We start from the raw sequence: 12118 nt of genomic DNA, 5'->3' as shown, positions 1-12118 counted from the left end.
TTGTTCCACTGCCATTCAGCTTCACATGTATTATTTATGTAAGAATGAAACTACAGAATTATTATTAATAATATTATAATTAATTTCTATTCATTTTAAATGATTAGGGTCATCTTGCTGACAAATGGGCACAACTTGATGGCAAAATATAAATATTATTTTAAAATACAATCAATTAATACTTCGGGGCTGCACTGTAATTCTTAAAAAGAGTCTTTCGATACATCTTCAAATGCTTCTAATCCTAAATATCCACTAAAAGATTGATATAAACTTATTTATGTATTTGTCCCACACACACAAAAAAAAGAAGGAAACTTACGAGCACTGTTTTCATGTGAAAACCTGAACACCACCACTGGAGAATTGAGTTCATCCTCCACCTAGAAACACAAGAGAGACACAGAGGGTGGGGACAGGGTCTCAAAACACCAGTGGCACGTCTGTACATTCACTAAAGGAGGCCTTAATGTCATGCTGTGAGCACTAACACATTACTGTGAAAACTGGTTTAGTGTTAAAATGTTATGATGCAATGTCATGGAGAGGCTTTTGCTTGCTAGCTTCTGGTTTGACAGGTCAATCTGGACAATGTGTCACATGACCTAAAGTCATGCATTAGTGCTGCTGGAATGTCTGTGTGGATGCTGGAACCTTTGTTTCAATTACGAAAGCCTAAGAAAAGCCCATTATTTTTATTATTACTAAATATTTAGCAATAATATTAATACTAAATTATTACTAAAACATTATTTCTAATGTTTCCTTCATGATTAATGGGCATTTTCTTGAACATGTACTGTACATTTAGCCACCATAGACATTGAGGAAGTGAATCCCTAAAATTATTTGAATTGTTTCTGCCCTAAGCCCTTTAAGATTTGTTTTGAATAAGATACTGCTTAAAATCATTAAACAAACACTGTGCTAAAGATCCTGTTTAGGCTATGTAGTAGAGCTGCACGATTAACTGTATTTACAAAAATTTATGTTGATTCATGTACTTTAATCCTCTTGAAAAGCCATTGAAATAAAAAAAAAATTGAAATTGCGATTCATCTTATAATGAAGCGAGTTTAAAGAGGGAGTTTGAATCATTTAAATGACAAACCATCCATCTGAATCATTACTAGCAAAACAAGTGACGTTTTTGACTAAATCAATTCAGGAGATTCATTCAAAAATACAGACTCATTCAGTAATGCAACAAGAAGTGTCTGAGTGAGTCACTGAATTGATTCATTACAGAGATTTGTTTAAAAATCATTATTGTTATAAATAAGCCATTTAAGAGATTTATTCAAAACTGTTATTTCATCCAGCGACAAAACAAGTCTTTATTATATTAATTGCATCATTGACACTAAGGTTTTATGATTCACTGAACTCTTTATTCAGTTAATAATAATGTTAAAAATGTTTAAAAAAAACACACACAAGATACTCAAATCGCATACTTATGCACTCTTCACCATTTTGTAGTATAAATAGTGCAAGTAGTGCATTTAAAAAAAAAAAAACTCTAAAAATACTAAGTGCAACAACGATCGCAGCTTTGCCCATGTAGCGGAAGGGGCGGAGGTATCGGGAGCTGTCATTGGATTACTTTATTTATATTGGATTATGAAAGCAAAATGTGAGAGCTTAACATGCTGCAATTTATGAAAACATGCAATTAAAAAAAAAAAACATCAGCAAATTGAGAAAAGACCTTCATTCGTTTGACAGCAGGTGTGCTGCAAATCCTCACAACACATACACATTTTTAAAAAATGCACTGCATTTTCTCACAATGCAAACAAATTAATAAAACGCGCTTCCATTTTCTGACAACACATTCATAAAACGCGCTGCACTCTTGCAACACAAACAAATTACGAAAACGGGCTGCCATTTTTTCACAACGCAAACAAATTTATAAAACGTGTAGCATTTTTTTCACAACGGAAGCAATGTATTCCCACTATGCAAACAAATTAATAAAAAGCACTGCAGTTTCTCACAATGCAAGCAAAATCCAAAAACGCACTGCATTTTCACAACGCAAACAAATTCATAAAATGGCCTGCATTCTCACAACGCAAGTGAATTCATAAAACGCGTTGCATTTTTTCACAACGCAAACAACTTAATAAAATGCGCTGCATTCTCACAACACAAAGAAATTACGAAATTGCGCTGCATTTTCTCACAACACAAAGAAATTACGAAATTGCGCTGACATTTTCTCACAACGCTAACAAATTCATAAAATGCGCTGCATTTTCTCACAACGCAAACTAATTAATAAAACGCGCTGCATTTTCTCACAACGCAAACAAATTCATAAAATGCTCTGCATTTTTTCCACAGCGCAAGCGCTATATTCTCACAATGCAAACAAATTAATAAAACGTGCTGCATTTTCTCACAATGCAAACAAATTATTAAAACGTGCTGCATTTTTTCCCCACACAAGCGCTGCATCTTCTCACAACGTAAACAAATTCATAAAACATGCAGCATTGTCACAACGCAACTGCTGCATTTTCTCCCAACGCAAACAAATGAATAAAATACTCTGCATTTTCTTACAACGCAATCGCTGTTTTCTCACAACGCAAACAAATTAATAAAATGTGCGTAATTTTCTCACAATACTGTCAAGCTTGGAACACAGCAGAAATGTTTTAAGGGAACTTTAAAATGTGACAGATCTAACTATTTAAGTTATGGTTATTTAGGCTAATAAATACTAAAGGCAAGGGAATCAAGATGTTAAAATAAACAACTGCACTGAGCAATGGTAACGCACAAAAGCATCTGTCACATGTTTGGGTCCACATGAAACATTCTGTTGTGTTTTAATGTTTTTGCAAGTGTTGTGAGAAAATGCAGCAATTTTCGTAATATGTTTGTGCTGTGAGAAAATGTAGCGTGTTTTTTTTATGTGCATGCATTGTGAGGATTTGCAGCACGTTTTCTTAATTTGCTGGCATTTTTTGTAATTGCAAACGTTTTCTTAAACAGCAGCACGTTAAGCTCTCTCGGCCACCGTATAAATGTGATTATTTTAAATCAGAAATAATGATTCTCACTTTATCGAGAATCGTGCAGCATCTCTACTATATAGTCGTACATCCAACAAATCTAACATTGCTTTAAAAAACAGACAAGTGTTAGTATAACACATAGGAACATCCCCAATTAAATTTGCTCCATCTCTCACAAAGGCCATTCTAAAGAGTCATTTCCCATGCTGCCGCTTCATCGGTCCGAAGCCAGGTCCAGCATTGATGCCCAGCGAGTCATCAAGCTCTGTGAAGTGACAATTTTCTAAATGTAGTTGCACATGCCTGTAGCGCTGGCAGGCCTTTACAGGGATAAAAGCCTACAGGCAGAGCACCAGCACTTATGGGTGGACATGGTGAGGGAGGGAACAGTGGAGAAACAGCGCGAGTGAAAGGGAGAAGGAAGGAGTGGAGTGGGATCAAGCAGGCAGAGGGTTGGTCCCACCTACAATAGAGAGTATTAGAGAGCCCAGCACGTCCCGCAGCGAGCCCCCGGAGATGGGAGGGACCCGGGAATGAGACACCACATCCTGAAACCAAGGCACCCACGCTCACTACCAAACTATGTATATACAGTGGAAGAGCTGCACACATTGCTGACGGTCACAAACCACACCGCCAACATATACATGATGAAAACACTCTGCTCTTTACCATGCGCAAAGCCTCGAGGAGAGACACCTCACTGTCAAGGATATCCTAATGGTGGCGACACAGAACAAAGGGGTTTGCTTTTAAGGTTTTAGCCGAGACTCTTGGAAAAATGTGGGCCACTGATACACTGAGAGAGACTAAATGTGAAAAAGCAGCAAATAATAATAATAATAATATCTATTAAAGTCAGTTTTACAGTTGACATATATTAGCATGGGGATAAAACGCGTTGCAGCTGTGATGCAATAACCTAGAAGACAAATTCAAAGTTGAATTTCACAAGAATTTCCAAAGGGCGCTATAAATTAATTAATTCATGAGTAAAGTAAGGTGTGTGATAAACTATGATACGTGAACATTTTGGTCTACAATGTAAACTAGTAACGGCTACTTTCAAGGCACTGCTTCATGTAGCTTCGAAACTTCTTGTTGAATCATATCACATATCAAATTGACATAAATTGACATAAATTCAATGATCTGATCTGTATAAGGTCAAAAAATTCAACAGAATGCGCAAGTTAACTCAGATCACCTCCAGTGGTAAAACGCCAAACAATTTTCACTGCTTTTATCTGATCTTGGTTCAGATTAAGGGTTTGTAGACATTTTAGTGAGGCATTTGTAAAGCAAAAAGGAATAATACTAGTAATGGTCTCTTGTTGGCCTGTTTATCAGAGCCCACAGTGGAACAAACATTAAAAGCCTTGATAATTTATAAGTCATATCATGCAGACACTAAATATTAAATGATATTAGACAAGCTAGCTTAGACTTTTAAAGTTTACAATACGTCTAAAAAAAATTGGTTTACATTTTTTCGCATGCTTCATGAATCATTTTGTATTTGTATAACAAGTAATTATTTAAGTTGTTTTGAACATTGACCTTTTACCTCTAACTTTCTTAATCTAGCTAATAAAAAAATGGACAAATCCAACCACTGGGTTAAAATTAATTCATATCAATTGATTTTTTTTAATATTATACTTAAATTTAAGATTTAATGCAAAGAACTGAGGATCCAGCCATGAATTAGTCTTTAGGGATTCAGCTGCAGCTCTCTATTGACTGATTTTAAAAGTCTGAAGATGCAATGGCATTACCATAATTTCCTCATCTCCAGTTTTTTCCAACCTTATTTGACTGACTTTCTTCCATGAAATAAGCTGAATATATAGATATAATAGGCTTAGATATAATAAAAGTGAATGGAAACTGGTGCCGTCAAGCTCCAAAATGGAAAAAGCATAACAAGAGAATCTTATTCGATTCAAGAGAGCTAGTAGACTTATTCATTGTTTGTCTTCAAAAGGCAATTTTATGTTAATAATACTTATACAGCATTCATTAATGTTCTGAATAATTCATTTTTTTCCTAATTCTGTATTTAATATTTTTCTATTTTAATTTAGGAATATAATATTGTTAAGTGACACTTTTTTATTAACATTTTTTTTTATTAACATTTAATAAAATTTTGTAGCATTCATTTGGTTCTAAAATTTAATGTATGAAGAGTTCAGATTTAATGTATGAAGAGTTCATAATGTATGAAGAGTTTTGACAGCAAAAGCCGCTATATCCCGAGAACCAATCAGAAGGTGTGAATCGATTCATGCGTTTTCAGTGAAGCGCGTGGATACGCTGGCTTTTATGAGGAGACATATTTGTTTTATTCCGTTTTTAATTTCAATTTTAAAAGATGGAGTTTGATGAACTAGATGAGCCTGTCTGACTGTCAGTGAATGGCAAATGAAAATGTCCCTTACCTCAGAACTCTCAGCACTATAAGAAAAAATACCACAATGTACAGTCGGAAGTGTAAGTTGCATTTATAATGTTTTTTGCGCAGTGACGCTACTTTGAATGAGTCTTACTATATTTACTATACATTAAACGACAACTCTATTTCATGAAAGAAGTTCTTTTTTTCCCACGCGGATGCTATGAGGATAAACAAGAGACCAAGACCTTGAGTATGGCGAGAATGAATGAATGACAGCTTCTAAAATTATCTAGACATCCCCTATTTGCCCAGTAGGCCCACCTTGTGTTTTATTTGCTTATGTAAGCTATTTTTTTAAAAGATAAATACAAAATATATAAAACTAATCATTATTTATATTACTTCATATTACCTAAACGTCTGTTAAGCTTTTTATATTAACGGAGAATGCACAGATATTGATGTTTCACAATGTTTTTACACTACATTATTTGAATCTACCAAGCTTAGCTTAGAATGTTTACATTGCTCTACTTACATTAAATCAAAACCCCAAATATCAGCAATGACAACAGATTGTTCAGATTTAATTCATGTCAGTTTTGATGTTATTGATTAATGCACTTACTTGACAGATTTCATTCATTCATTTTCCTTCAGCTTTTTCCCTGGTTTAATCACAAAGGAATGAATCGCCACTTAATTGATAAATTTATACATTTTTTGTTGGTTTGTGTAATGTGTTTTATGTTTGGTAAAATAATTTCTAATTGCATCTTTAGTGATTTTGAACTAATTACACTGTCTTGTCCCAATAGGTGGATTTAGAGGTTTTTGCAAAAAAAAGCACAAGTGGATTTAGCTGGTTTTAACAATTTTTACCTTGTTAAAAACCAAACATTTGTCTTAAGTGACATTACTGAAAAAAAAGGTATTTTATTTACCAGCTAATAAACTTTATTACATATAAAATGAAACCTTCAAACCTAATTATAGGTGCCTGATAGAAAATGCTCACGTACAAGAAAAGAGGTCTGATGGATTTAAAGGGTTTTACATCTGAACTCTTCATATAAACTTATTTTATATCAGTTTGTCAAATTATTTAAGTTTTCACTCAATGTTTACATTTTATTTTTGCAGTTTTATTTGAAATATAATACTAGATTTCACTAAAAGAAAATGCACTTCAGTAATTAAAAACCATATGATAAAAATTTAAATAATGCTTTTAAATAATTCTTCCATGAAACATTATTATAGTGTATTATTTTCCACAGCATAATATTGGATGTTTGAAAAACATTCTATAACTTTTAAATTAATTAATATTAATATTTTGGAGTCTGTGCTATCAACAATACAGAAAAACCACACTATTAATTCTTGCATTCAGTTTCATACTCCAGTTTCCATATTATTTCATTATACATGCAAGCACAATAAATATAAATACATATACACAAACACATTTATCAAAACATTTCTTGCAGAAAGTATAAAGAAAAAAAAGTCAAATGGTTTTTTTGAGAAACATGATGTGAGTAAAGCCTGAATTGTGAACTTTGGGTGAACTACACCTGAAAATCACCTGCTCAGAACAAAGGAAATATATAAATAGCTTTTTGATTATTTGTGAGGACTGTTGTGTAACTAAACGACTCTGTACTAATTCACAGCTGAATGAATCCAGATACTGTAAATCCACCTACCGAGGTTTTGATTGAAGCAAGTGTCTTCAAATGTTCCAACAGCTGTTGACTCTACAGGCAAACAGATCAATTCCCAACCGGGTCAGAGTAAATCTTGGTGTGTTTAAGGTACTTTAAGCACAGTACAGTGTATCGGATTATCTAAATGAAGTTGGCAGGATACTCACTAGCTGCGAAGCGTGTTTAATCCTCTCAACAATCCCATCATGCCCAAGGTACTGAAGGGACAGCCAGAGAGGAAGAGCCCGAAGCTTCTCCACAGGCTGACTGGAAGTCAAACCTGCGGCCAGAGACTGACCCCAACAGACAGGGAGGACAAACTGCATCAGGTATTTACACATTTTTTGCCCACAATTAAGCATATGACAGCATCACGTTTCCTTGTTGCAACAAGCTTTTCTTCATGAAATACAATCTTTAAAAGATACTGCAAGGTTTCTGTAGGTTTTACAAGTCAAATTTAGGACCTTTTTAAAACCATGAAGAGTGAACTTTCAGACTTATATAGAGTAGGAAAAAATCTCATTCGTTATTTCTTAACCACATATTTGGAATTATGTGTCAAAACAAGCAAACCTTAGTTGTATACATGCAATTTATTTCAACATAACTTTAAAAATACCTCTTTAGAAGCTAAATGTATGGACAACAGACTCTTATAATATTAGTTATGAACAGTTTTGCTGTTTGAGTTAAACTGTTGGCAATTGGATATGCGTTTGATCGATTGGGTAGCTTCACATGAAAAAAAGGAAAATGAAGACCTGTTTAAAATGATTTAAGACCTACAAGAAAATATTACAGTGGATTTAGGACTTTAAGGCCTAAAATTTTGTTTTTGAAATTTCAGACATTTCAAGACTTTTTAAGACCATGTGGATACCCTGTAGTAACATGAGCTGCAAAAAAAAAATAAACTTAAACGGGTAAAAGACCTCTATATTTTGTGTATTGCTTTACTGTACACAAATATTCAGACAAAACAAATGGCCCAAATCTATTAAATTGTAAAAGGATTGCATACGACAATAGGCAACACTTTACAGTAAGGGCTCATTGGTAAGTTAGATAATGCATTTACATAAACAGTGAGAAATGGCTACATTATTTACAGTAGTTGAATTGAAGGGATAGCTCATCCAAAAAGACATTTCTGTCATTATATACTCCCCTTCACTTACTCAAAATCTGTTTGAGTTTCTTTCTTCTGTTGAACACAAAAGAAGATATTTTGAAAAATGCTGGGTGCTGGCACTTATTGACTTTAATAGAAGAAACTCATAAATGTTTAAAACACATGAGAAAAATAAATTATGAGGTAATTTAGGTTTTTGGGTGCACTTTTCCTTAAATGTTAGTTGAAAAATATGGTTTAACTTCTTTTTGATTATTAGGTCAATTAAACAAAACAGTTACAACTTTGATTTGAATAAGTCATTAAAAACTGACTAAAACTTTTCACCTTGTCTAAGAGGAATAAATGACAATAAAAACAAGTTTCATTGTCAGTTTAGTTTAAGTAAGGAATAATGTACATCTAGCTGGTTGTTCTTGCAGAATTAAGCATGACAGGCTTCAGTATAAGACTTAAGGTTTTATTCTGTGCAATCAACCACCTAGATAGGTATTATCTTACTTTTTTCATGGCTACTTGCCACAAAACTAAACAATTAAACACAAAACAATAATCTGGGCTTTAACAATTCAGCTCTTTTATTAAATGAAAAGTTTCCAGAAGTGAAAACACCTGAATGCAGCATAAACTAACCTACTTGTTATTAAGTTGCCAAATGATGGCAAACGGTAAAAACAGCAGTGTAGAATATAGGCATACAAATATGGATATGAATGTATTCCCTTATGGTTTATAATAGATTATTCATATTTGTACTTAAATGACCATGTGTTATTAATTTTGTTATAAGTAGGAATGTCCAGATCCGATCACATGATCAGAAATCGGGCCCGATCACCGGGTTTTATACTCGATTGGAATTAGATGTTACTTCCTTATCAGGACTCGTATATTCTCATTATTTTTTAACACATCTATTATGCGGTGGCACAGAGTTAGACCTCTTTCTTGACATCACACAAATAGCAACACATGCGGCATGACATCACTTTGTTGCAGAGATGCTAATGGTTCAATGCCGGCAAAGTAGAACACAGAAGCAGCTTGAAGCGAAAAGCGTGAGTATGTCTGCAGTCTGGAGGTATTATAAGGTTGATGACGACAACATTGCTATAGAAACTGTGAGATATATAAACTTGGGGTTTCCTGTTGGGTATTTTAAGTTCAGGTGCAATATATATTTATATTAGTTATAATATATATTTTTTTATTATTTAATGTTGCACTAAAATCCAAAGAGTTGTTGAAAGTTAAAATAAGGTGAATTGAATAAAAATAAGGAACATCCTGGATCTGTTTCTTCGCGCTTCTTTATTATTTTTTCATGTATTATAGAAGTATCGGATCTGGTTTCGGAATCGGTAGATACTCAAAATCAAATGACTCAGACTTCAGAGCAAAAAAACCTGATCGGGAAATCCCTAGATACAAGCAGTCATCTTCGAAAAACATACCTTCAAAAATTGTGATTGACCAATCAAAATCAAGTATTCCAGAGAGTCATGTAATAACTAATATTAACAAACAGAACCTTATTGTAAAGTGTTGACAAACAAAGGAGCAAATCATTTGAGCATTATCTAAGCCATGACAGATTAACATGGTTGCTTGAAAATAAACACTAAAAAATTCAATCTGAACTGTAAAGAGCCAATGACAGGAATATCGCATCTAGATATAATTCTGTGTGCTGAAAAGGATAATTGTTACCCGTATCAAAGAGCAAAGAATCACCAAGAGGCGACACTCTAGTGGAATTTTGGAAACAGCCACTAGATGGCACGGCAGCCCTTTTGGAATGAAAATTCCAATTGAACAACAGCATATTAGAGGTCTGTAAATTAAACTATTAAAAGGGGTAATGACTGTGATAGTAAGTGTATTATTGTAGTCTTTCAGATGAAATCTCAGCTTTAATGCGCTTTATAAATAAATTAATAAAATAAACAAAGCAGCTGCTTGCCATCGCGACAGCAATGAGATTCAATGGACAGCCGATCGCTTTCACTTCAAAATGGCGGAATCCGGGTCTGTTGCTGGGCGCTGCTGTTGCAATGGAACGTTCTATTGAGTGTCGTCTCTTGGTCATTATAAGCTCTTTGCCCATATTAATGGTTCCACTTACCAGAGCTGGATCCTCATGTCTGTATAGAGTGACAGCGGGCACAGCTGGAAGACCCAACCACGGGCCCGGGGTTAAAGTCATACTGTCACACTTGGTCGCTGCCTTAATACCAAAAACAAGAAAACAAGAACACATTCTTGACAACAGGAACTAAACACATCTACATCAGTGCTAAAACACACCCACAAGCACACAACATACCGTGACAGTGGAGGAGACCTGACCAAGAACAAGTGTTGCCAAATTAACCCTGAATAAAAGACAGAAATTCAATTTAAAACACAATTAAATATTAAAAACTAAGAGGCTTCTCAAATTTTTCAGTTTTGTTGGATTTACAATTTATATTTATAGTTGTAGTTATGTGTTTTAATAGTTATTCAGATACTTTTGCATAAAATAACCAAAGGTGTTATGTTTTCAGTCATGTTTATACAACACAATGTATTATTATTAAAATGTAAGAAATCAATATTTGATGAAATAAGTAATATTTACAAGAGTTATTCTGACTAAATGTCAGTTTTTAAAAACAAATTCTCTTAATAACAATGTTTTTATTTGAAATTTGGATGAAATGATACCAGAGCTTTTAAAAAATAAAACAACTTCAAGTCATACCTAATATATCCAGAGATAGTTTAAATTATGAACAAGTCTCCTAATTTTTTCAAGACTGAAAATATCACAAGAGGCTGAGCTGATACCAACCCTTCGACATGGAGCCACATGTTGTACTGCACGCAGAGCTCCTTCAGTCGACTGAGTTTGTCTGTGTGACCGGCACCTGGTGTTCCTGATGGATTAAATGAATTGTAATGATCACCTGAAAAATCAACAAACGCTTTAAAAAGCTAAACTGCTTGAATGAATAGAGATGAATGCTGAACTGACCAGCGTTCGCTATCAACAGAAGAGGAAGCTTGCCAGAATCGCGATCATCTTTGACAAGCTTGTCAAGCAACGCAACATCCTGTGAAAATACCAGGTTTATTTCTAGCCAACTAAAACCACAAATGAAATATATTTAGTAAAGTAAACAGAAAAATTATTATTAAAATACACAGTTGAAGTCAAAATGATTAGCCCTCCTGAACATTTTTTTTTTCTTTTTTTTTTTTCAAATATTTCCCAGACAATGTTTAAAAGAGCAAGGATTTTTTCACAGTAATTCCTATAATATTTTTTTCTTCTGGAGAAAGTCTTATTTCGGCTAGAATAAAAGCAGTTTTAATTTTTTAAAAAACAATTTTAAGGTCAATATTATTAGTCCTTAAGAATTTTTTTTCAATTGTCTGCAAAACAAACCATTATTAACCATGACTAGTATCTTGAAAAATATCTTGTAAAATATTATGTACTGTCATCATTGAAAGATAGAATAAATCAGTTATTAGAAATTTGTATGTTTAAAAATGCGTTGAAATAAATTCTTTGTTAAACAGAAATTGGGGGAAAATATATAAAATAATTCAAATTTAACATGAGGGCTAATAATTCTGATCTCAACTGTCACTGTAAACTCTCACTTATTTGATTTTATCTAGTTACCAATGGAAAAATGTATTATTTTCATTTAGTTTTGATTAAAAATGACATAAAACCTCAAAATTCAGTTAAAAGAACAATGTTAAAAATATACAGACATTAAAAAATAATAACACACACAAAATTACTCAAACTTTAGGCATTTTTAAAATGAAAAAAGAAATA

General features: G+C 33.4%; 1 protein-coding gene across 10 annotated transcripts in view; it reads right to left on the bottom strand.

Annotated features, from left to right (window-relative positions):
- The window catches only part of pdxdc1 (pyridoxal-dependent decarboxylase domain containing 1), a 38427-nt gene that overhangs the window by 8910 nt on the left and 17399 nt on the right, over nucleotides 1–12118 (bottom strand). For 4 of the 10 annotated variants that reach the window (XM_087242533.1, XM_087242532.1, XM_087242530.1 and 1 more), the window contains exons 8-15: nucleotides 11300–11378; nucleotides 11117–11201; nucleotides 10607–10655; nucleotides 10406–10507; nucleotides 7313–7438; nucleotides 7146–7196; nucleotides 3705–3749; nucleotides 323–383 (exon numbers count right to left, since the gene is read on the bottom strand). In XM_087242533.1, the coding sequence (XP_087098659.1) occupies nucleotides 323–383; nucleotides 3705–3749; nucleotides 7146–7196; nucleotides 7313–7438; nucleotides 10406–10507; nucleotides 10607–10655; nucleotides 11117–11201; nucleotides 11300–11378 (598 nt within the window). Of the gene's footprint in view, nucleotides 1–322; nucleotides 384–3499; nucleotides 3581–3704; nucleotides 3750–7145; nucleotides 7197–7312; nucleotides 7439–10405; nucleotides 10508–10606; nucleotides 10656–11116; nucleotides 11202–11299; nucleotides 11379–12118 lie in introns of all 10 variants that reach the window. The other 6 variants (XR_015479754.1, XM_087242535.1, NM_001004552.1 and 3 more) reach the window with 2 other exon arrangements.

Source organism: Danio rerio, chromosome 3 (genome assembly GCF_052040795.2).
Source record: "Danio rerio strain M-AB ecotype USA chromosome 3, GRCz13ab, whole genome shotgun sequence".
NCBI lineage: Eukaryota > Metazoa > Chordata > Actinopteri > Cypriniformes > Danionidae > Danio > Danio rerio.
This window is presented reverse-complemented; position numbering and strand designations above follow the sequence as displayed.